This window comes from Ranitomeya imitator, chromosome 2, assembly GCF_032444005.1.
Source record: "Ranitomeya imitator isolate aRanImi1 chromosome 2, aRanImi1.pri, whole genome shotgun sequence".
In the NCBI taxonomy this organism is placed as follows: domain Eukaryota; kingdom Metazoa; phylum Chordata; class Amphibia; order Anura; family Dendrobatidae; genus Ranitomeya; species Ranitomeya imitator.
In genome coordinates, this window is record NC_091283.1 from 266,640,554 (window position 1) to 266,666,991 (window position 26,438).

Sequence of the window (26,438 nt, forward strand, 5' to 3'; positions counted from 1 at the left end):
ACTTGGTGTCACACTTGGGTATTTTCTATCATATAGACCCCTCAAAATGACTTCAAATGAGATGTGGTCCCTAAAAAAAAAAATGGTGTTGTAAAAATGAGAAATTGCTGGTCAACTTTTAACCCTTATAACTCCCTAACAAAAAAAATTTTGGTTCCAAAATTGTGCTGATGTAAAGTAGACATGTGAGAAATGTTACTTATTAAGTATTTTGTGTGACATATCTCTGTGATTTAATTGCATAAAAATTCAAAGTTGGAAAATTGCGAAATTTTCATAATTTTTGCCAAATTTCCGCTTTTTTCACAAATAAACGCAGGTACTATCAAAGAATTTTTACCACCATCATGAAGTACAATATGTCACGAGAAAACAATGTCAGAATCGTTGAAGCGTTCCAGAGTTATAACCTCATAAAGGGACAGTGGTCAGAATTATAAAAATTGGCCCGGTCATTAACGTGCAAACCACCCTTGGTGGTAAAGGGGTTAAGCAAGTGACATTTAATGGGGAATTTTTTTCACTAGTCATTTTGTCTGCCATGGGATTTTCTTGTGTAAATACTGATGAAAAAAAGTCATTTAGCATATTGGCTTTTTCCTCATCCTTATCCACCATTTCACCCAGACTATTTTTAAGGCGGCCAACACGATCATTTTTTAGTTTCTTACTATTTACGTAGTTAAAGAATATTTTGGGATTATTTTTACTCTCTCTGTCTCCATCTTTGCTGCCTTGATTTGCTTTTTACAAAATTTATTTAATTTTCTGTATTTATTTAATGCCTCATCACTACCTGCTTCCTTTAATTCTCTAAATGCTTTCTTTTTGTCACTTATTGCGCCCCTTACAGCTCTATTTAGCCATATTGGTTTCCTTCTATTTCTAGTATATTTATTCCCATACGGTATATACTGTGCACAGGTCCTATCCAGGATGCTAATAAACGTCTCCCATTTTCCTTGTGTATTTTTATGTCTCAGGATATCGTCCCAGTTAATTGCACCAAGATCATCTCTCATCCGTTGGAAATTTGCCCTCCTGAAGTTTAGTGTCCGTGTAACCCCTCTACTACACATCTTATTAAATGATACATGAAAACTTATTATTTTGTGATCGCTATTCCCCAAGTGACCCCCAACCCTTATATTTGATATGCTGTCTGGCCTGTTGGTTAATATTAGGTCTAGCAGTGCCCCCTTCTTGTTGGGTCCTGAACCATTTGTGAAAGGTAATTGTCTCTCATAGTTGTCAAAAAACGATTACCTTTGCTGGAACTGCAGGTTTCTGTTCCCCAATCTATTTAAGGGTAGTTGAAGTCCCCCATAATAATGACTTCCCCTTGAGTCGCAGCTTCATCTGTTTGCTTTACGAGGATATTCTCCATTGCTTCCATTATTTTTGGAGATTTATAACAAACCCCTATCAGTAATTTATTATTTTTTCCCCCTCCCCTTATCTCCACCCACAGGGACTCTACATTTTCATTAAATTCACCTATATTATCATGCAGGATGGGTTTTAAGGATGATTATATAGACACACCCCTTTCCCCTCACTTATCTGTACGGTCATTTCTGAACAGGCTATAGCCCTGCAAGTTAACAGCCCAGTCATGGCTCTCATCCAGCCACGTCTCAGATATCCCCACCATGTGATAATTATGCTCCAACAACATTAGTTCTAATTCGTCCATTTTGTTGGCGAGGCTTCTGGCATTAGTATACATGCACTTGATGTTCCTCTCTGTATTCTATTCCTTTTTAAATTATTAACTGTTCTAACCCCACCCCCCATGCCACTGCCACCCCCAACTTCCTTATTTGTGGCCAGGTCACTATCTGCACTATCTTCCCCTCCTATAAAATGAATACCCTCCCCCCCAATCCCTAGTTTAAACACTCCTCCAACCTTCTAGCGATTTTCTCCCCCTGCACAGGTACACCTTCCCCACTGAGTACTGTAGGAACATTATACTGTGTGTGGGGGTATGGTGGTACTATGAGAATATTATAGTGTGTGTGGAGGTATGGCGGTACTATGAGAAGATTATACTGTGTGTGGTGGGATGGAGGTACTGTGAGAACATTATACTGTGTGTGGTGGGATGGAGGTACAGTAGGAACATTCTACTGTGTGTGTGGTGGGATGGAGGTACTGTAGGAACATTATACTGTGTATGGGGTTATGGCGGTACTATGAGAAGATTATACTGTGTGTGGTGGCATAGAGGTACTGTGAAAACAGTATACTGTGTGGAGGGGTATGGTGGTACTATGAGACGACTACACTGTGTGGTGGGATGGAGGTACTGTAGGAACATTATACTGTGTGCTTGGGTATGGTGGTACTGTGAGAACGTTATAGTGTGTGGTGGGATGAAGGTTCTGTGAGAACATTATAATGTGTGTGGGGGTTTGGTGGTACTATGAGAAGATTATACTGTATCTGGGGGTATAGCGGTACTATGAGAAGATTATACTGTGTATGGTGGTACTGTAGGAACATCATAATGTGTGAGGGGGCATGGTGGTACTATGAGAAGATTATACTGTGTGTGGGGTATGGCGGTACTGTAGGAACATTATACTGCGTGGGGGGGTACGATGTCACTATGAGAAGATTATACTGTGTGGTGGGATGGAGGTACTGTAGGAACATTATACTGTGTGTGGTGGGATGGAGGTACTTTAGGAACATTATACTGTGTGTAGGGGTATGGCGGTACTATGAGAAGATTATTCTGTGTGTGCTGGGATGGAGGTACTGTAGGAACATTATACTGTGCGTGGGGGGTATACTGTGTGGGGACGTTAGGCACATCAGGGGTTCGCCAAACGCGACATGGCGTCCAATCTCAATTCCAGCCAATTTTAGCTTGAAAATGTCAAATGGCACTCCTTTCCTTTTCCTTTCCTGCCGTGCGCCCAAAAAGTGGTTCCCCCCACATGTGAGGTAACAGCGTACTCGGGACAAATTGGACAACAACATTTGATGTCCATTTTCTCTTTTTACCCTTGGGAAAATAAAAAAAATTATTGCTGAAAGATCATTTTGTTACTGAAAAGTAAAATGTTCATTTTTTCCTTCTACGTCCCTTCTGCTTCTGTGAAATACCTGAAGGGTTAATAAACTTCTTGAATGTGGTTTTGATCATCTTGAGGGGTGCAGTTTTCAGAATGGTGTCGCTTTTGGGTATTTTTGCCATATAAACCCCTCAAAGTGACTTCAAATGTGAGGTGGTCCCTAAAAAAAAAAATCGCTGGTCAAATTTTAACCGTTATAACTTCCTAGCAAAAAAACCCTTTGTTTCAAAAATTGTGCTGATGTAAAGTAGACATGTGGGAAATGTTATTTATTAACTATTTTGTGTCACATAACTCTCTGGTTTAACAGAATAAAAATTCAAAATTTCGAAATTTTCAACATTTTTGCCAAATTTCCATTTTTTACACAAATAAACGCGAGTTATATGGAAGAAATTTTACCACTAAGGCTGGGTTCCCATTGCGTTATGGGAACGCGCTTAACGGACAGCGTTGCACGGCGAAATTAACGCCGTGCAACGCATCCGTTAGCGCGCCCATTCACGGCAATGGGAACGCGCAGCACTAGCGCGTGCCATGTTCGGCACGCGCTAGCGACGCGCCGGTGTTTCATGGTGCGCCGCGGACGCTGCTTGCAGCGTCCGAGGCGCGCCCGCGGTCCGTTCCCCGCTCTCGCAGATCGGGGATCTGCGAGAGCGGGGACGTTACCGCGACCCCTGGACGCGGCCACAGTAAAAACATTGCGTTAGCGCAACCCGCTAGCGCTAGCACTAAACGGGTTGCACTAACTCAATGTGACCCTAGCCTTACATGAAGTACAATATGTCACAAGAAAACATTCTCTGAATCATCAGGATGCGTTCAAGCGTTTCGGAGTTATAACCTCATAAAGGGACAGTGGTCAGAATTGTAAAACTTGGCCCGGTCATTAACGTGCAAACCACACTTGGGGTTAAAGGGGATAATCTTCTCATAGTACTGCCATACACCAAACACACAGTATAATGTTCCTACAGTACCTCTATCCCACCACACACAGTATAATGTTCTCACGATACCGCCATACCCCCACACACAGTATAATGTTCTCACAGTACCATCATCCCAACACACACAGTATAATCTTCTCATAGTACTGCCATACCCCCACATACAGTATAATGTTCCCACAGTACCTCCAGCCCACCACACACAGTATAATCTTCTCACAGTACCGCTACACCCCCACACACAGTATAATGTTCCTATAATACCGCTATACCCCCACAAACACAGTATAATGTTCCTACAGTACCTCCATCCCACCACACACAGTATAATCTTCTCATAGTACCGCCATACCCCCACACACAGTATAATCTCATAGTACCACTATACTCCCACACACAGTATAAAGTTCCCCCAATACCAGCATCCCACCACGCACAGTATTTTGTTCCCACAGAGACAGGATAATGTTTCCACAGGACTGGCTTCCCCCTCACACACAGTATGATGTCCCCACAGTACTGCCATCCCCACAATTTTTAATGTTCCCACAGTACTGCCCCCTACATGCACAATATGGTACCATCCACCTCACTGACTACCACCGACCGTTAATTAATAAATACTCACTTAGCCTCATTCTTGGTGCAAATACAATTGAACCCAGGATCTATGAGATATTTGCCACCCGATAGTTGGATAGGCAGGAGTGTATCATCCAAAACGGTAGCTCACTCGGTTGCAATGATGCCTATGAATTGTCAGGGCTCGGTGGGGTGTGGTATTGGACACCCTCTCCTTCCTATCATCATAATTTCAGCGATATCCACTAAAGGGCAATTGGGAAGAGAGATGCTAAGTGCCAGAATTGGCTGGTTATTAAATATAGGGGGACCCTACGTCACTTTTTGGGGGGTCCCCCATTTTATTAGCCAATAAATGCTAAGTATACAGTTGTGAGCTGATGTTACTAGCCTGGAAAGCTCCACGGGTATTATCCCCTTCCTATGCTATAAACAAACTTCTGTGTGTGAATCAGACCTGAGATCTAACGTGATAGAAGATTACATTGTGGGGAAGACGGGAAACCTTCATATAGACGGCCGTCGGTGATGGAGTCAGTGACCGACTCTGGCCAAATATTGTCTATAGAGCCATACTAGAAGATGAAGATGTCGTCCTCATCATGAAGTAGTTATTTCTCATGTCGCGTGTAATGAATATCTCCTGCAGTATTGCTAATGCCGATTCCAGGGTCGGTAAATGAGACGAGAATTATCGTTATGGAAGATGAGTCTATGAGAAACGTATTCAGCTGCCGACTCCGAGGAAGAAACTGCTTGTTGTCTGTGGCCTAAATATATAGGATTTATTAGTAGATGTAAAGAAGGAAACTAAATACTGTAAAATAATAAATCTCCTCATATGTTTCCCTTATTATCTCCAGTAATTGTATTATTACAGGATTCTTATGATGTTACATCGGCTAATCTTCTCATTCAGGTCTCTACAATATCGGATCCTCTCAGTGAAGATCTACAAAAGAAAATTTTCCTGATTTACCCATCAAAGATGGATATGGACAGAGACAAGATGGCGGAGAGGATATTACACCTCACCCTAGAGATCCTCTTCCAGCTTACTGGAGAGGTGAGAGATTCTGATGACGTCACATTACATCATTCTTATCTATGGGAATAACTGATGGACAGAACTGGAGAGGTGAGGATTCTGGAAATGTCTGTAGTGAGATTTATTAATGTGTCTCTCCATTACCAGGATTACATAGTGGTGAAGAAGACCTCTAGTGATCGCTGTCAGGACCCTGCGTCTGAGGGATGGGGAAGACCCCAGAGCTCAATCACGGGGCCTGCACCTCACCCCCTGATCCATGAGGACATCAATGACCAGAAGATCCTAGAACTCATCTACAAGATGATTGAGCTGTTGACTGGAGAGGTGACACTGCTGGGAATGCTGGGACATTATACAGTAACACTATGAAGGGATCGATGGATGACGGTATCATTGTATGTGTCAGGTTCCTATAAGGTGTCAGGATGTCGCTGTCTATTTCTCCATGGAGGAGTGGGAGTATTTAGAAGGACACAGAGATCTGTACCAGAACGTCATAATGGAGGTTCCCCAGCCCCTCACATCTCCAGGTAATAGACAGGACTAAATACACATGGCCTATAATTATCTGTATGTAAAGATTGAATTCACTCCTTGTATGTGTGTCCTCCAGATCTATCCAGTAAGAGGACAACACCAGAGAGATGTCCCCGTCCTCTTCTTCCACAGGACTGTAACCAAGAAGATCCCAATGCTCCTCAGGATCATCAGGTAGATGGAGAGGAGGTGTCAGGAGATCTCCCCTATGATGTGTAGACGCCGGTGAAGGTCTTGTGCTCAGTCTTGTTTTACCCACCAGTATTATATGTTTTATACTTGTGTAATGAGAGCGGTGGAGATGGCAGGATTAGAGCTGATCATAGATGTGACTTCTCCATCTGTTGGTGACTTTTACAATATTTGTTTCAGGGTGAAGATCTGACCCATATTAATACTACAGAGATATATGTGAGGGGGGATGAGCGGTGTAAAGAGGAGATTCCCACATATGACTACCCAGGTGAGTAGTAACCACTAAATGCAGAGAGGTCACAGATTCTTCTCAGTCACCGGCTGTGGCTGCTTTATCGGTGGTGTAGTCCGGCCGTATTGCCATGATCACCATTTTACCTTTAGACCACAACATTCTCCATCTATACACTGACCTGAGAGACTTCCTGATCATCACTGCGCATAACAGGAAGCCTCTCAGGTCTGGAGACCCGGATGTTGTCATGACTACATTGGGTTTCTATGGCAGCGATCGAGACCACGCGTCATGCCACTGGGTCTAGGATCCAAAGGCAGAGGGGCTGTCGGCCCATGTAGTGAGGGACCAGCGACCTGTCATAAGCCAATACAGATGCATATGTAATCAGAGCACCACATAAAGCCCCGCCCACAGCACTACATAAAGCCCCGTCCACAGCCCTGCCTCAGAGCACGAGAATTTCATTAACTGAAAACTACAAATACAGATTAAGCAACAACCACAAGACGGATTTCATCACCAGGTATCGGTGTAATCAGTATAACGGCACCGACCTGACAGTGTCTGTAGTCACTGAGCACAATCCTGCTGACAGGTTCCCTTTAAGACATCTCTGCTCTGCACTATTTTACACAGTTCTCTTTAAATGTGTAATATTTCTTCTTGAAACTCATCTGACAGAAAATATTGGAGCTTCCGATAGTTTAGATTGTGAAGTCACCGAGCCCCGTGCTCTAATTACCCCAGAGAGGTTTCACCACTAGCTGCTCATTTATTACTGATGGAGACTGTTCAGTTTGAGCATTTCAGTAGATGTTATTGTCTATAGTCAGTTTTTGATTACAGTAGTGTCCAGAATCCTCTAATTTTTCCTCTTCCCGCAGCCAGTTTTGTGTTCTTAATCAGGCCCCATTTTTACAATCTGACGTGTGTCACCTCATATGGAGATAACTTTGGAATTATTCACAAAGGATAATAGAAAACAAATGGATCTTGCAAATTATTTTCCGGCTTCTCACAATATCCTACATACGATTGTACACTACTCTCTGGGCACATGGCAGTGTTCAGTAGGGAAGGAGCGCCATTTAGCTGTTTGAATGCAGATCTAGCTGGAATTACAGTATTTGCAGACACAATGTATTAAAAGCACTGTTTGTGGTCAGCTGGCAGCTCAATAGATCTCCACCATGATCATGCTTGGCACTATATTCTATATTCCATATCCCAAGGATTGCCTTGCTCATCGCCCTTTAAACGAAACTAAACTAAACTACATGTTGACAAGCCACAAAGCTTCTGGGAGAATGTCCTATGGACAGATGAGACAAGAATGGAACTTTTTGGCAAGGTACATCTGCTCTATGTTAACAGACGGAAAATTGAAGCATATCAAGAAAAGAGCACAGTCCCTACTGTGAAACATAGAGGAGGCTCTGATATGCTCTGGGGCTGCTTTGCTGCATCTGGCACAGGGTGTCTAGAATCTGTGCAGGGTACAATGAAATCTCAAGACTATCAAGGGATTATAGAGAGAAATGTGCTGCCCAGTGTCAGAAAGCTTGGTCTCAGTCACAGGTCATGGGTCTTGCAACAGGATAATGACCCAAAGCACACAGCTAAAAACACCCAAGAATGGCTAAGAGGAAAACATTGGACTTTTCTGAACCATCTTTGGAAACAGCTGAAACATGCCGTCTGGAAAAGGCAACCTTTGAACACGAGACAACTGGAGCAGTTTACTCTTGAGGAGTGGCCAAAATGCCAGTCGAGAGGCGCAGAAGTATCATTGACAGTTACAGGAATCGTTTGATTGCAGTGATTGCCTCAAAAGATTGTGCAGCAAAATATTAACCCTTTCGCGCCAGAGCCTGTTTTTGCCTTCGTGACCGGACCAATTTTTTCAGTTCTGAGCAGTGTCACTTTATGAGGTCATAACTATAAAACTCTTCAACGAATCCTGGTGATTCTGAGAGTGTTTTCTTGTGACATATTGTACTTTATGATAGTGGTAAAATTTCTCTGATAGAACTTGTGTTTATTTGTTAAACAAATGGAAATATAGTGAAGATTTTACAATTTTCAAAATCTTTATTTTTAAGCCCTTAAATCAGAGTCATATCACGCAAAATAGTTAATAAATAACATTTCCCTCATGTCTACTTTACATCAGCCCAATTTTTGGAAAAAAAAATTTTGTTAGGAAGTTATGAGGGTTAAAAATTTACCAGCAATTTCTCATTTTTACAACAAAATTTACAAAACCATTTTTTTAGGGACCACCTCACATTTGATGTGACTTTGGGGGGGTCAATATAACAGAAAATACCCAAAAGTGACAGCATTCTAAAAACTGCACCCCTCAAGGTGCTCAAAACCACATTCAAGAAGTTTATTAACCCTTCAGGTGCTTCACAGGAATGAATGGAATGTAGAAGGAAAAAATAAACATTTACTTTTCTTTCACAAAAATGTTCTTTTAGACCTAATTTTTTTTACTTTTGCAAGAGTAACGTGACACCATTTTGGAAACTAGACCCCTTAGGGAACTTATCTGGATGTGTTAAAAATAACATTTTTCACAAATCTTTTTAGCTCCATGTGTTGCATTTTCATTAGGGTAACAGTAGAAATTGCTCCATACAATTTGTTGTGCAATTTCTCCTGAGCACGCCGATACCCCATATGTGGGGGAATACTACTGTTTGGGCGCATTGCAGAGCTCAGAATGGAAGGAGTGCCATATTGGAGAGCAGAATTTTCTGGAATTTGTGGGTAACATGTCACATTGTCAGAGCCCATGAGGTGTCTAAACAGTGGAAACCCCCATCAAGTGACCCCATTTTGGAAACTAGACCCCCCAAGGAACTTATCTAGATTTGTGATGGGCACTTTGAACCCTCAAGTGCTTCACAGAAGGTAATTATGTAGAGCCGTGAAAGTAAAAAATCATATTTTTTCCACCAAAAATTATCTTTTCGCCCTCAATTTTTTTCAAAAGGGTAACAGGAGAAATTGGACACCCAAAAGTTGTTGTTCAATTTCTTCTGAGTATGCTGACATTCCATATGTGGGGGTAAACCACTGTTTTGGTGCATGGCAGAGCTCAGAAAGGAAGGAGCGCCATATTGGAGAGCAGATTTTGCTGGAATTGTTTGTGGGTGACCTGTCACATTGTCCGTGTCATGGGGCTACCGCAACAGAGATTCCAGAGAACCGCAGCGCTCTGTGCCTCGTTCACACACAGTGAAAAGAAGCTCTTCACCTGTGTTCTGATCTGACTGCTTCGTGCCAGCAGTGCAGGAGTTAACCTTATTGATGAGTTGCTGAGAGCTGGGTCTCTTTCAGCTGAAGTGGGTTTTGTAATCTGATCCTCTATATAGACCCAGTCCTGACTGCAGCTATTGTCAGTGATCAGTTCTACTGCCTGGCTTGGAGGTTGAAGGAGCGTAGTTTTGTAGTTGGAGGTTTATTTACAGAGATTGGTGTCTGCTGTTTTCGTTGCATGTTAAACCTGTTTTCCTTCCTAGTTTTTTCCTTCTCTTCCCTTCTCTATGTTTCCTCTGTGTTTGTGTGAGCATTTGGTGAGTTTGAGACTTTTAGTTACCTTGTCTGTATACCCTGTTATTTGTTGTATTGTTACACTGGTGCAGTCCACCTCCCTTGGGGGGAGAGGGGGCCACTGATAGGGTCTGCACAGGAGACAGGGATACGCTGGCAGCTCAGGTCTCCTAACCATCATAGGTACCTCTGAGATAAGGGAAAGCCAGAGCCCCATTATAGTGGTAGGGACAGGTGCGGGTCCCAGTACGCCGTCCTGCCCCTTTATCGCCATTAACGGCGTGACAGTCAGAGCCCCTGAGGTGCCAGAACAGCATAAGCCCCCAAAAATGACTGCATTTTACAAAATACTTCCCTGAATGAATTCTTCTAGCGGTGCAGTGAGCATACTGACACCACAGCTGTTCCATAGAAAATTATACCATTGGGCAGTGAAGAAAAAATAATTAAATTTTTACTACTTAAATGCTGTTTTAACCCCAGATTTTACATTGGAAAATAGGTAGATAGGTAAATGGTCATTATACCAATATATGAATTCCCAGAGGGGTGTAATTTCCAAAATGGGGTCACTTCAGGGAGGATTCTGCTGTTATGGCACTTTGGAGAGCCGCTAAGTAACAGAATCCCCCTGAAGTGACCCCATTTTGGAAATGACACCCCTCTGGGAATTCATCTATGGATACAGTGACCATTTTCTCTACATGGTTGATTTCCAGAAACACGTAGTGGAAGTTTTAGAGCAAAAATTGCAAAAATGTCATTGTAGTGCCCAATATTTTGCGCCCAGCTTGTGTCTCTGGAGACATCCCCCCACCTAACCCCTGAAATTGTTAAGTCAGCTTTAGGCCATGTGCATACGTTCAGTATGTTTCGCGTTTTTTTCGCGTTTTTTCGCTATAAAAACGTGATAAAAACCCGAAAAAAATGCTTACATATGCCTCCTATTATTTAAAGTGTATTCCGCATTTCTTGTGCAAATGTTGCTTTTTTTTCCGCGAAAACATCGCATTGCGTAAAAAAAAGCAACATGTTCATTAAATTTGCGGAATTGCGGGGATTCCGCACACCTAGGAATGCATTGATCTGCTTACTTTCCGCATGGGGCTGTGCACACCATGCCGGAAGTAAGCAGATTATGTGCGGTTGGTACCCAGGATGGAGGAGAGGAGACTCTCCTCCACGGACTGGGCACCATATAATTGGTAAAAAAAAAAGAATTAAAATAAAAAATAGTGATATACTCACCCTCTGATGGCCCCGGAGTCCTCCCGCCTCTCATCGGTGCATGCTCTCTCTTCCATTCCTATAGATGCTCTGTGTGAAGGACCTGCGATGACGTCGCCGTCTTGTGATTGGTCGCGTGACCGCTCATGTGACCGCTCACGTGACCGCTCACGTGACCACGACGTCATCGAAGGTCCTGCCACCCCCGGCACCGCTTGGCCAGCCGCTTCTGAGGAGGGCCGCTGGCGGCTGGAGTGAAAGCCAGGTTGATTACCTGTTTATCGGTGGCGGTGGCCATCTTCCCGATGCCGCGCGTGCGCAGATGGAGTGCTCTGCTTCACGGGGCTTCAGGAAAATGGCCGCAGGAGGCCGCGCATGCGCAGATGGAGATCACAGCGGCCATTTTCCTGAAGCCGAGTTTGCAGATTTAGATGTCGGCTTCAGGAAAATGGCCGCCGCTATCTCCATCTGCGCACGCGCGGCCTCCCGCGCCCATATTCCTGAAGCCCCGTGAAGCAGAGCACTCCATCTGCGCACACGCGGCCTCGGGAAGATGGCCGCCGCCACCGATATTCAACCCGGCTCTGCTGCTCACATTACATTCCGGGCCGCTGCATCATCTCACCGGTGGAAGGGACCCTGCGCCATACCACTGCTGCAACCCCCCTGTGGACACCAGGCCGTGGCGTCGCCCGCCTAAGCAGGAAGGGACCCTGCTCAGGTGCACGCCACACCGCATCATCCCACCTCTGCCGACACCATGCCTCCTGTGACCATGCTCTGCCACCGCCAGCCCTCGGGTAAGAATCTTATCGTAAGATAGTGTAAATTTGGACAATAAGACGGACCCCCATCTTATAAAAAATCTTTTTTTCTGCAATTTTCACCCCAAATTTGGGGTGCGCCTTATGGTCCGGTGCGTCTTATAGTCCAAAAAATACGGTAATTATATTAGTTCGGCCCTCTTAAACCATCCCACTTTCTCATGCGGCCCCATGGCAAAATTAATTGCCCACCCCTGATCTATAGGAACGGACGCCGCTGAGGAGATCGGCTGTCTGCAGGTAAGTATAACCTTTTTTTTATTTTTTTTATTATTTTTAAATATTCTATCTTTTACTATTGATGCCATCATAGGCAGCATCAATAGTAAAAAGTTGGTCACACTTGTCAAACACTATGTTTGACAAGTGTGACCAACCTGTCAGTCAGTTTTCCAAGCAATTCTACAGATCGCTTGGAAAACTTTAGCATTCTGCAAGCTAATTTCGCTTGCAAAATGCTAAAAAAAAAAAGCGAAAAAACGCAAAAAAAAAAATGCGGATTTCTTGCTGAAAAGTTTTGTTTTTCTTCAGGAAATTTCTGCAACAAATCCTGACGTGTGCACATACCCTCACTCAGATATGTCTGTCACTAAATAAACCAAATGCTTGAATGTCAAAACAGTCTAAAAACGTGGTTTTGTGTGGAAGATTGTAAATCAGTCATGGAGGCAGAAGGCCGGCAATGATGGGCATTGTGGGCAATAATAGCGGGTATCATGCCTCATTCCTCTCTTGGAACATACACACATCTTCTCTGGAGGTTCTTTCTTGTTTCAGTTGCTGGAATGAGTGCAATAAAATGTCGCTCAATGAGTCTTCTGACATCTTCAGATTCTAAAGGATTGGCGGGGACAACATTTTCAAAAACCAGAATTTCAATGAGGCACCATGAGGTTGCAGTCCAATAAGCTTTATTGCAAAATCTTAATTGAAACCATGGACAACCGAGAATAGAAAAATGGCATAAATAGCAGGGGTCCCAGACACGGGTTTACGCGTTTTAGGGCCAAATATGCCCCTTAGTCATAACCTAGTGTTACACCAGTGAGTCAGGGTTTATATAAAACGCCCCATCACATGGTTCAGTTATTTCACATCCACAACATTAAAACTTTTACCAGTACAAAAATACAAACTTAAACCCAACAATATGCTGCTGTGATTATACACAGTCAAGAGGTCGGTGAACAATATTAACCCATTTCTGACCTCGGACGGGATAGTACGTCTGAGGTCAGAACCCCCACTTTGATGCGGGCTCCGGCGGTGAGGCATTCCGTCACTAAGACCACAGGAGCACCACCTCCCTCCTGTGACCTCACTGGAACACTGCACGCCCACCCACTGGAGCGCAGGACTCACTTCCGGAACGTCACTTCCGGTCTAGCGAACACAGGATTACCGCACTATTTCACAGGCGGTAGCACGGAGCAGGACACACATCCCTCACTCCTTTGACAAGCGGTGGACACCACGTCAGGCCGAGGACACAGAGCCAGCAAGGTAATGGACTCCCGGACTCTCTCCCACAGCTGTGTAATGTCTATATACAGGCACGATCTGAGGGGAATTTTCATGCTTGATTTTACAGCATCTTGCGATATTTCACCTATCTCCACCTGACCGGAGGGTCATACTTACCATAACCACCCAAGGTAATCCTACCTAGTAGTGAGCACTACTCACCACCACCGACCTCTGATTAACAGCACGTGTACATATATACTTTATTATATCTACAGAGTAGGTGGCTCGCGTTAGACTCTGACCAAGCGGCGGCATTCTCGCTCCTAAAATTGCAGTCGGTATGCTACCCATTTACTTATGAATGTGCTATATATGCTATATACATGTGATTATTTCATGGTTCCCTATCGCGGAGTTGAGATTTCCATATATAACATACGACCGCATTACTATTTGTGTATATACTTTTGTTTGGTTTTTCTCTGGTTTTCCTGTTTTTCTATTTTTTTCCTTCTAGCCCCCTCCGCCCCCCCCCCCCCCCCACTTTTCAGTTTTTCTTATTTTTCATGTTAACAGACAGCTTAGTCTGTTCACCATGTCTAACATTTTGTGAACTGTGGTATGTCACGTTATCTGTACCTCTGAATTACTGTTCTCTTGATTATTGTAGCAGCTGAGGAAGGTACTACAATAAAAATACGGAGTTACTCACACTTAAGTTGAGTGCCAGGTTCTTTTTGTATCTGTGAACTCGTAATGACCTGGAGAATCATATCAGGTCAGTTTTAGCATTTAGTGAACCTAGCAAAAAAGCCAAACAATAAACCAGTGTGGGATTGCAATTTTTTTTGCAACTTCACCGCACTTGAAATTTTTTTACCGTTTTCTAGTACAGGATATGGTAAAACCAATGATGTCATTCAAAAGTACAACTTGTCCCGCAGAAAATAAGCCCTCGCACCGCCAAATTGACGGAAAGATAAAAAAGTTCTGACTCTGGGAGTGAGGGGAGCGAAAATACGAGAAAAGCTGGAGTCATGAAGGGGTTAACAAAACCATATTCTATCTGTGCGCTGATTTGCATCGGTGGGACGGGCGGTCTCTATCATCAGGATAAAGTGGTTTCTCAGCTAAGAAGTTTTTGTTGCCAAGCTCCGCCCCTTCTGGGCTTGCTTACCCTTTCCATTCCGAAAAACTGGAAACCGCTCAAATTGCCACCGTGCACCTGATAAAATGTCTGGAAACATTAGAGGGATTAGGTCTCTGGTCACTGGATCCATGAAATGTTCACTGAGGCTGCCGGAGGTCTCGTGTTGTGCAGCCGATATAGGAGAGATCAAAGATACTGCAGGTAACCATGTACAGCGCCTTGCGAAAGTATTTGGCCCCCTGGAACTTTTCAACCTTTTCCCACATATCATGCTTCAAACATAAAGATACCAAATGTAACTTTTTGGTGAAGAATCAACAACAAGTGAAACACAATTGTGAAGTTGAAAGAAATTTATTTGTTATTTTAAATTTTTGTGTTAATACAACGACCAAAACGTGGGGCGTGCAATATTATTCAGCCCGTCTACTTTCAGTGCAGCAAACTCACTCCAGAAGTTCATTGTGGATCTCTGAATGATCCAATGTTGTCCTAAATGCCTAATGATGATAAATATAATCCACCTGTGTGTAATCAAGTCTCCGTATAAATGCACCCACTCTGTGATAGTCTCAGGGTTCTGTATGAAGCATAGAGAGCACCATGAAGACAAAGGAACACAACAGGCAGGTCCGCGATACTGTTGTGGAGAAGTTTAAAGCCGGATTTGGATACAAAATGATATCCAAAACTTTAAACATCCCAAGGAGCACTGTGCAAGCGATCATATTAAAATGGAAGGCGTATCATACCACTGCAGATCTACAAAGACCCAACCGTCCCACTAAACGTTCATCTCAAACAAGGAGAAGACTGATCAGAGATGCAGCCAAGAGGCCCATGATCACTCTTGAGGAACTGTAGAGATCTACAGCTGAGGTGGGACAGTCTGTCCATAGGACAACAATCATCGTACACTGCACAAATCTGGCCTTTATGGAAGAGTGGCAAGAAGAAAGCCATTTCTCAAAGATATCCATAAAAAGTGTTGTTTAAAGTTTGCAACAAGCCACCTGGGAGACACACCAAACATGTGGAAGAAGGTGCTCTGGTCAGATGAAACAAAAATAGAACTTTTTGGCAACAATGCTAAACGATATGTTTAACGTAAAGGCAACACAGCTCATCGTCCTGAACACACCATCCCCACTGTCAAACATGGTGGTGGCAGCATCATGGTTTGGGCCTGCTTTTCTTCAGCAAGGACAGGGAAGATGGTTAAAATTGATGGGAAGATGGATGGAGCCAAATACAGGACCATTCTTGAAGAAAACCTGTTGGAGTCTGCAAAAGACCTGAGACTGGGACGGAGATTTGTCTTCCAACAAGACAATGATCCCAAACATAAAGCAAAATCTACAATGGAATGGTTCACAAATAAACGTATCCAGGTGTTAGAATGGCCAAGTCACAGTCCAGACCTCAGTCCAAGCGAGAATCTGGAAAGAGCTGAAAACTGCTGTTCACAAACGATCTCCATCAAACCTCACTGAGCTCGAGCTGTTTGCCAAGGAAGAATGGACAAGAATTTCAGTCTCTCGATGTACAAAACTGATAGAGACCTACCCAAAGAGACTTGTAATCGCACCAAAAGGTAGCGCAACAAAGTATTAAGTTAAAGGGGCCCAATAATATTGCACGCCCCACTTTTCAGTTTTTGAATCTCCACAAAAATTTTAAATAACCAATAAATTTCGTTCAACTTTACAATTGTGTCCCACGTGTTGCTGACTCTTCACCAACAATTTACATTTGGTATCTTTTTGTTTGAAGCATATGTGGGAAAAGGTTGAAAAGTTCCAGGGAGCCGAATACTTTCACAAAGTACATATGACACATGTACTACTGCAAGTCATAAAGTCACCAATAACCATTGTTTCAGGCCTCACTTAATAAATTGCTTGGTATTTCCTGCTTATTTACATGCTCCATATTTGTCCCCGCAGCTGAAGAAACCTTTAGTCGACAACCAGGTCGTTCTACCAGGGCCATCCATCACCAGACTAGGGGTCAGCAGATTAGGAAGGGTGGGAGTTCTCCTTGTGGAGAATAAACCCCCTCCTGAAGAATACTCTCCAGAGCAGGATCGCTTCTGAGTATTGGCGAGTATTTATTGAGAATCATCTTTGGGTGTATTCTCTGCTATACCCTGTTTCCCCGAAAATAAGACATAAAGAAATAAGATATTAATTTTTGCTCCGAAAGTTGCACCATGTCTTATTTTCAGGGAAGGTGTCTTATTTTCTCAAGAAAAAGAATTGACAAATTCTTTTTGAACAAAAAAATTAACATTTGTTAACATACCAGCGTATGCTGAAAAGTAGTGATCACAAAACAGTAGAATCAAATAAACTGTGAATCGTATCAAGAATTTCTTGTTACTACTGTATAATTACGGTATTTCCAAGTACAACATGTAAAACAACGAACAATGGTTAATTTACTGATCTCAATATTTAATAACACAAAACAAGATTTATTCAATGACAGCCATGTCATCATTTTCTGGAACATCATCATAACAATCCAAACTCTGAAGTTCCTGTGGAATTTCTTGTGACTCAATTTCTTTCAGAATTATTGGCCCATATCTCTCATGTCTAGCAATAGCACTGTCCTTAAATGAGCCCTGGGCCAATCAGAGCGCAGGAACCCTGGGCCAATCACAGCCATTCTCGGGGTCTAGTCGTGCTTCCCTACCTAGACGACTTACTGGTCAATGGCCCATCTTTGCGAGGAGTGCGTCCGCATTTCCTTGGATACTGTTTCTCGGTTGGGCTGGTTGATCAATCTAAAAAAGTCATCTCTTGCTCCAGCTCAACGGATCTCCTTCCAGGGCATGACCCTGGACACCTTCCTAGGGTTGGTGCTTCTTCCTCGGGATAAGGTCCTGGCTCCTCAACAGGGGGCCTTTAAGGTTCTTCAGCCATCCCCTTGTTCCATCCATTTCGGCATGAGGATTCTCGGGAAGATAGTGGCCGCAATGGAGGCAATTCCATTTGCGCAACTGCTCCTCCATCCCCTACAGCATGCTCTGCTGGACGCATGGGATGGGAGTCCCTTTTCCCTCGACCAACTGTGTCCTGTGTCTCCTCGGGTTAAGCAGTCACTCCAATGGTGGATGCTCCGATCCTCCTGCAAGTGAGGTCCTTCCTCCCAGTCCATTGGCTGGTAGTCACTACCGACGCCAGCCTCCTAGGCTGGGGTGCGGTCTTTCGCCATCACACTGCGCAGGGAACCTGGACTCATCACGAGTCTCGTCTTCCCATCAATATCCTGGAGATAAGTGCAATTCGGCTATCCCTAAAGCGGTTCCATCATCTGCTAGCAGGCCGCCCCATCCGTATCCAGACGGACAATGCCATGGCTGTGGCTTATATAAACTAAATAATAATACTGCAACCACCGCGCTAAACTCAGGCTGAAAAAAAAAAAACATATATATACTTACTTCTGTTATGGCTGTTTTTGTACTATATGGGGACCCTTATGGGTAAAGGGTTACACCTAATTACAGCAATTCACTGAAAGGAAAAATATACAGGAGGTCGGTATATTGATTGGGGCCGTACAAATAAATTACCAAAGATATTGGTTAAGTAAACTCACTGCTCTTATAAGACCGTATAAGGTGTTCCTTTGTGCGGTTAAGTGTTTCTCTTTCCACGGTGTGATAAACCAATGCTGGAAGGTAAAATAAAATATACAAAAAATCGATATACTGATTTGACCGTATAAATAAATTATCAGCGATATTGGTGGAATACACTTACTCCTTTTATACGACCATATAGGCTGCACCTGGAGTGTAACTGTGTTGGGTTGAGCGTTACTGTTTCCACGGTGTAGTAAATCAAATGCTGATAAATAGATAAAGCAAAAATAGAGCAAATAATACTAATGGTACCTTAAATCATTGGATTATTGAATACCACATAGGTTGCAGCAGTATCTATGGAAATCAACTGGCACTCACCAAATCCTGCTTAGAAAAAAACATGCAGTGAAGATGGCAAAGTGATCCTCTGAATGCGGTGCCAGTTGCAACACTCAATGAGCTCAGCAGACGTTGTGTGGTCAGTCTGTTTGAAATCGTGGTCTATTTAAGTAATTTTTTTTTCCTGGACTAGTGGGTACCTAAGAGAGAAGAAAACATTTTATTTTAATTTCTGTGTGCAATAGAAATAACCGATTATCATTACTTTTGGATTGCCCCTCGTATATCTGGTTGTGTAAATACCCCCTAAAAGAAATATAAACAAAATTGTTTATATTTCTTTTAGGGGGTATTTACACAACCAGATATATTTTTTAATTAAATTTTTTTTTTTTTTGAACATTTTTTCACATTTTAAACATAATCAATTTTATCAATTTAATTTTAATTTTACCTTTTTATTAATAAAAGATATTTTTTAGCATTAATAAAATGTCCATTTTTATATTTATTTCTAGTTATAATATATATATATAACAACCAGTTCACGGAAGGTTCCTGCACAAAATATAGAGGAACTTGAATGAGCTATTCATTAAAGGCACCTTCACACATAACGATATTGTTAACGATATCGTTGCTATTTGTGACGTAGCAACGATATCGTTAATGAAATCGTTATGTGTGACAGCGACCAACGATCAGGCCCCTGCTGGGAGATCGTTGGTCGCTGAATAAAGTCCAGAACTTTATTTCGTCGCTGGACTCCCTGCTGACATCGCTGGATCGGCGTGTGTGACACCGATCCAGCGATGTCTTCACTGGTAACCAGGGTAAACATCGGGTAACTAAGCGCAGGGCCGCGCTTAGTAACCCGATGTTTACCCTGGTTACCATCCTAAAAGTAAAAACAAACAAACACTAGATACTTACCTACAGCTGTCTGTCCTCCAGCGCTGCGCTCTGCACTCCTCCTGTACTGGCTGTGAGCCGGAAAGCAGAGCGGTGACGTCACCGCTCTGCTTTCCGGCTCCCAGACAGTACAGGAGGAGAGCAGAGAAGCAGAGCGCAGCGCTGGAGGACAGACGGCTGTAGGTAAGTATGTACTGTTTGTTTTTTTTTACTTTTAGCATGGTAACCAGGGTAAACATCGGGTTACTAAGCGCGGCCCTGCGCTTAGTTACCCGATGTTTACCCTGGTTACCGGCATCGTTGGTCGCTGGAGAGCGGTCTGTGTGACAGCTCTCCAGCGACCAAACAGCGACGCTGCAGCGATTCGGATCGTTGTCGGTATCGCTGCAGCGTCGCTAAATGTGAAGGGGCCTTTAGTCCACTCCGCAAACCCACATATTCAGGCTAGCATATTGAGAATCAAAGTTCAAACTGAATCACTACTGCTATAATTGAATTACTATCAGTAACTAGCTTATTTAGAGCATTTATCATCCTGAGCCAGCGGCAACACAAATTAGCATCACATTGAGGTCTGCATTCTAATTCACCTTATAGGGCAGGCAGCCACAAACAATAACAACCTGGCAGCCTCAGCCCCATTCACAGATCACTGATTAACAAATCCAGATCAGGAGCAGGCACAAATCAGAGCAGGCACATGGTAACGCTGCAGCGCTGTTTGACAGATCAGTGATCTGTCAGAGTGCTGTGCAAACTGGCAGATCACCGATCTGTATTGTTCCCCCATGGGACAAAGTAAAAAAGTAAAAAAATTTTTTTACAAGTGTGTAAAGAAAAAAAAAAAAAAAAAAAAATCCTAAATAATGAAAAAAAAAAAAAAATATTCCCATAAATACATTTCTTTATCTAAATAAAAAAAACAAAACAATAAAAGTACACATATTTAGTATTGCCGCGTCTGTAACGACCCGACCTATAAAACTGGCCTACTAGTTAACCCCTTCAGTAAACACCGTAAGAAAAAAAAAAAAAAAAGAGGCAAAAAACAACGCTTTATTATCATACCGCCGAACAAAAAGTGGAATAACACGCGATCAAAAAGACAGATATAAATAAGCATGGTACCGCTGAAAACGTCATCTTGTCCCGCAAAAAACGAGCCGCCATACAGCATCATCAGCAAAAAAATACAAAAGTTATAGTCCTCAGAATAAAGCGATGCAAAAATAATTATTTTTTCTATAAAATAGTTTTTATCATATAAAAGCGCCAAAACATAAAAAAATGATATAAATGAGATGTCGCTGTAGTCGTACTGACCCGAAGAATAAAACTGCATTATCAATTTTACCAAACGCGGAACGGTATAAACGCCTCCCCCAAAAGAAATTCATGAATAGCTGGTTTTTGGTAATTCTGCCTCACAAAAATTGGAATAAAAAGCGATCAAAAAATGTCACGTGCCCGAAAGTGTTACCAATAAAAACGTCAACTCGTCCCGCAAAAAACAAGACCTCACATGACTCTGTGGACTCAAATATGGAAAAATTATAGCTCTCAATATGTGGTAACGCAAAAAATATTTTTTGCAATAAAAAGCGTCTTTCAGTGAGTGACGGCTGCCAATCATAAAAATCCGCTAAAAAACCCGCTATAAAAGTAAATCAAACCCCCCTTCATTACCCCCTTAGTTAGGGAAAAATAAAAAAAAATAAAAAAATGTATTTCCATTTTCCCATTAGGGTTAGGGCTAGGGTTATGGTTAGGGCTAGGGTTAGGGCTAGGGTTACGGCTACAGTTAGGGTTAAGGCTACAGTTAGGGTTAAGGCTACAGTTAGGGTTAAGGCTACAGTTAGGGTTGGGGCTAAAGTTAGGGTTAGGGTTTGGATTACATTTGCGGTTGGGAATAGGGTTGGGATTAGGGTTAGGGGTGTGTCTGGGTTAGAGGTGTGGTTAGGGTTACAGTTGGAATTAGGGTTAGGGGTGTGTTTGGATTAGTGTTTCAGTTATAATTGGGGGGTTTCCACTGTTTAGACACATCAGGGGCTCTCCAAACGCGACATGGCGTCCGATCTCAATTCCAGCCAATTCTGCGTTGAAAAAGTAAAACAGTGCTCCTTCCCTTCCGAGCTCTCCCGTGTGCCCAAACAGGAGTTTACCCCAACATATGGGGTATCAGCGTACTCAGGACAAATTGGACAACAACTTTTGGGGTCCAGTTTCTCCTGTTACCCTTGGGAAAATACAAAACTGGGGGCTAAAAAATAAGTTTTGTGGGAAAAAAAAGATTTTTTAATTTTCACGGCTCTGCGTTATAAACTGTAGTGAAACACTTGGGGGCTCAAAGTTCTCACAACACATCTAGATAAGTTCCTTGGGGGGTCTAGTTTCCAATATGGGGTCACTTGTGGGGGGTTTCTACTGTTTAGGTACATTAGGGGCTCTGCAAACGCAATGTGACGCCTGCAGACCATTCCATCTAAGTCTGCATTCCAAATGGCGCTCCTTCCCTTCCGAGCCCTCCCATGCGCCCAAACGGTGGTTCCCCCCCACATATGGGGTATCAGCGCACTCAGGACAAATTGGACAACAAATTTTGGGGTCCAATTTCTCCTGTTACCCTCGAGAAAATACAAAACTGGGGGCTAAAAAATAATATTTGTGGGAAAAAAATTTTGTTTTGTTTTTACGGCTCTGCATTATAAACTTCTGTGAAGCACTTGGTGGGTCAAAGTGCTCACCACACCTCTAGATAAGTTCCTTAGGGGGTCTACTTTCCAAAATGGTGTCACTTGTGGGGAGTTTCAATGTTTAGGCACATCAGTGGCTCTTCAAACGCAACATGGCGTCCCATCTCAATTCCTGTCAATTTTGCATTGAAAGGTCAAACGGCGCTCCTTCCCTTCCGAGGTCTCCCTTGCGCCCAAACAGTGGTTTACCCCCACATATGGGGTATCAGAGTACTCAGGACAAATTGTGCAACAACTTTTTGGTTCCAATTTCTTCTCTTACCATTGGGAAAATAAGAAATTGGGGGCGAAAAGATAATTTTTGTGAAAAAAAAATATTTTTTATTTTTACGGTTCTGCATTATAAACTTCTGTGAAGCACTTGGTGGGTCAAAGTGCTCACCACACCTCTAGATAAGTTCATTAGGGGGTCTACTTTCCAAAATGGTGTCACTTGTGGGGGGTTTCAATGTTTAGGCACATCAGTGGCTCTCCAAACGCAACATGGCGTCCCATCTCAATTCCAGTCAATTTTGCATTAAAAAGTCAAATGGCGCTCCTTCGCTTCCAAGCTCATGCGCCCAAACAGTGGTTTACCTCCACTTATGGGGTATTGGCGTACTCAGGACAAATTGTACAACAGGGTTTTGGGTCCATTTTCTCCTGTAACTCTTGGCAAAATAAAACAAATTGGAGCTGAAGTAAATTTTTTGTGAAAAAAAGTTAAATGTTCATTTTTATTTAAACATTCCAAAAATTCCTGTGAAACACCTGAAGGGTTAATAAACTTCTTGAATGTGGTTGTGAGAACCTTGAGGGGTGCAGTTTTTAGAATGGTGTCACACTTGGGTATTTTCTATCATATAGACCCCTCAAAATGACTTCAAATGAGATGTGGTCCCTAAAATAAAATGGTGTTGTAAAAATGAGAAATTGCTGGTCAACTTTTAACCCTTATAACTCCCTAACAAAAAAAAATTTTGGTTCCAAAATTGTGCTGATGTAAAGTAGACATGTGGAAAATGTTACTTATTAAGTATTTTGTGTGACATATCTCTGTGATTTAATTGCATAAAAATTCAAGGTTGGAAAATTGCTAAATTTTCAAAATTTTCGCCATATTTCCGTTTTTTTCACAAATAAACGCAGGTAATATCAAAGAAATTTTACCACTATCATGAAGTACAATATGTCACGAGAAAACAATGTCAGAATCACTGGGATCCGTTGAAGCGTTCCAGAGTTATAACCTCATAACAGGACAGTGGTCAGAATTGTAAAAATTGGCCCGGTCCATAACGTGCAAACCACCCTTGGGGGTAAAGGGGTTAATATTGTTCACCGCTTTATATTGTTGAGTTTAAGTTTGTATTTTCGTACTGGTAAAAGAGTTTTAATGTTGTTGGTGTGAAATAACTGAACCATATGATGGGGCGTTTTACTTTATTTATTTATATAGCACCATTGAATCCATGGTGCTGTACACGAGAATGGGTTACATAAAAATTACAGATATTCCACCTGGAATTCTGCAAGCACCTTCTCCAGGTCCATCGGAGCACCTCCAACAGTGCTTGTCGGGCCGAGCTGGGCAGATTCCCCCTACACCTAACAGTTCTAAAGGGGGCGCTGTTATTCCGGGCTCACCTGCATAGGAGCAATCCAAGCTCCCATCACCATAAAGCCCTGATACATGTAGGTGAAACAGAAAAACCAGAACCCTCGGAACAGCCCAGCCAAAACCAACCGGACCAGAACACCAATCACAACAACCTGACCAAAGCCGGAATCAGGAAGATGGCAGAAGAAGGCCAGGAGAGGTATGTCAGTGACTGGAAGAACTATATCAACAACTCACAGAAACTGATCATGTACCGGAGTCTACAGAGAGACTACAGACTGGCCCCATATCTGGAGAAACTCCCGGACCCCAGAGATCGCAAGATCCTGAGCCGATATAGACTCAGTGCCCACAGTCTGGCCATCGAATGTGGCCGGCACAGGCAGAACTACATGCACAGGGAGGAAAGACTGTGCCTACACTGTCACCTGGAGGATGAGAACCGTTTCCTGCTACACTGCTCCAAATACTCAGGGAGGGAGGGACACTCACTTCAGGAGACTCTCACATCTCTTCCCGGACTTCATCACCATGAAGGAAGAAGATAAAACATATCCTGCTGAGAGAAGAAAAGAGAGCAGTGGAGATAGCAGCGCGGTATGTGAGCGAATGTCATAGACTGCGAGAAAGAGAACTATGATGCCATGGACTATGGCCCCCACCCTGGATCTGCCCCCATCCACCTCCCCCACAGCTCCTACCCAACATCCCCACAGTCCCTATCCCTATTGCCTTTATACACTTGCTTTGGCAAAACTGATGTGTATTTGGTCCTGCCAATAAAGCTTCTTTGAATCTTTGAATCTATCACTTACAGTATGTAAACTAACAATTACAGACTGATACAGAGGGGCGAGGACCCTGCCCTTGCGGGCTTACATTCTACAGGATGGTGGGGATGGAGACAGTAGGTTGAGGGTTGCAGCAGCTCCGGTGTTGGTGAGGCGGTATCTCCGGTAGTGGTGAGGACGCAGCTGGGTCAGTGCAGGCTGTAGGCTTTCCTGAAGAGATGGGTTTTCAAGTTCCGTCTGAAGAATCCGAATGTGGTTGATAGTCGGACATGTTGGGGCACAGAATTCCAGAGGATGAGGTATATATTCACGAGAAGTCTTGGATGCGGTTATATAAACCCTGACTCACTGGTATAACACTAGTTTATGACCAGGGCCGGCTCCAGGTTTTTGAGGGCCACGGGCAAAAGAGTCTCAGTGGGCCCCCCCTTTAACACATACCCCGATTTATGATGCACAGATACCGCAGAGAAATGTATAGTACAATGCCAGATTTCACTTCTTACATGAGTGACAGCTATTGTAAATTCTGCAGTGTATATATACAGGACAGGAGGAGTGGTACTGTGCAGTGTATATATACAGGAGGAGTGGTACTGTGCAGTGTATATACAGGACTGGAGGAGTGGTACTGTGCAGTGTATATATACAGAAGGAGTGGTACTGTGCAGTGTATATACAGAACAGGAGGAGTGGTACTGTGCAGTGTATATATACAGAAGGAGTGGTACTGTGCAGTGTATATACAGGACAGGAGGAGTGGTACTGTGCAGTGTATATATACAGAAGGAGTGGTACTGTGCAGTGTATATACAGGACAAGAGGAGTGGTACTGTGCAGTGTATATATACAGTACAGGAGGAGTGGTACTGTGCAGTGTATATACAGGACAGGAGGAGCGGTACTGTGCAGTGTATATACAGGACAGGAGGAGCGGTATTGTGCAGTGTATATATACAGGAGGAGTGGTACTGTGCAATGTATATATACAGGAGGCGTGGTACTGTGCAGTGTATATACAGGACAGGAGGAGTGGTGTTGTGCAGTGTATATATACAGGAGAGGTGCTGTGCAGTGTACATATACAGGAGGAGCGGTACTGTGCAGTGTATATATCCAGGAGGAAATGTGCTGTGCAGTGTATATATACAGGAGAGATGCTGTGCAGTGTATATATACAGGAGGAAAGATGCTGTGCAGTGTATATATACAGGAGGAAAGGTGCTGTGCAGTGTATATATACAGGAGGAAAGGTGCTGTGCAGTGTATATATACAGGAGGAAAGGTGCTGTGCAGTGCATATATACAGGGGAAGAGGTGCTGTGCAGTGTATATACTTCAGCATCTCAGCTGCAACCTGCAGCCGCCCCAGCTCACCCAGAACCCCAGAATACAGCGATAGCATTGAACTCAGTCGCCGGTAGCTGCCCCTCCAGAATCTGCCTGATAAGTTCAGCACTGCAGCCAGCCAGGGGCAAAGAGCAGAGCAGGAGAATGTGTTCTCTCCGCCCACAAACAGTCATGGCTGGCTGCGTTCTCTTAACCCCTATGTGCCTGCCTGGCTGCACTGACTGAGT

General features: G+C 43.2%; 1 protein-coding gene across 1 annotated transcript in view; it reads left to right on the top strand.

Annotated features, from left to right (window-relative positions):
- Nucleotides 1-5,541: 5,541 nt before the first annotated feature.
- Nucleotides 5,542-26,438, top strand: part of LOC138663045 (gastrula zinc finger protein XlCGF57.1-like) — a 46,104-nt gene continuing 25,207 nt past the window's right edge. Inside the window, exons 1-5 of the mRNA XM_069749102.1 lie at nt 5,542-5,684; nt 5,814-5,993; nt 6,076-6,199; nt 6,283-6,380; nt 6,579-6,669. Coding sequence (XP_069605203.1) covers nt 5,607-5,684; nt 5,814-5,993; nt 6,076-6,199; nt 6,283-6,380; nt 6,579-6,669 — 571 coding nt within the window. The 5' untranslated portion in view covers nt 5,542-5,606. The remainder of the gene's footprint in view (nt 5,685-5,813; nt 5,994-6,075; nt 6,200-6,282; nt 6,381-6,578; nt 6,670-26,438) is intronic.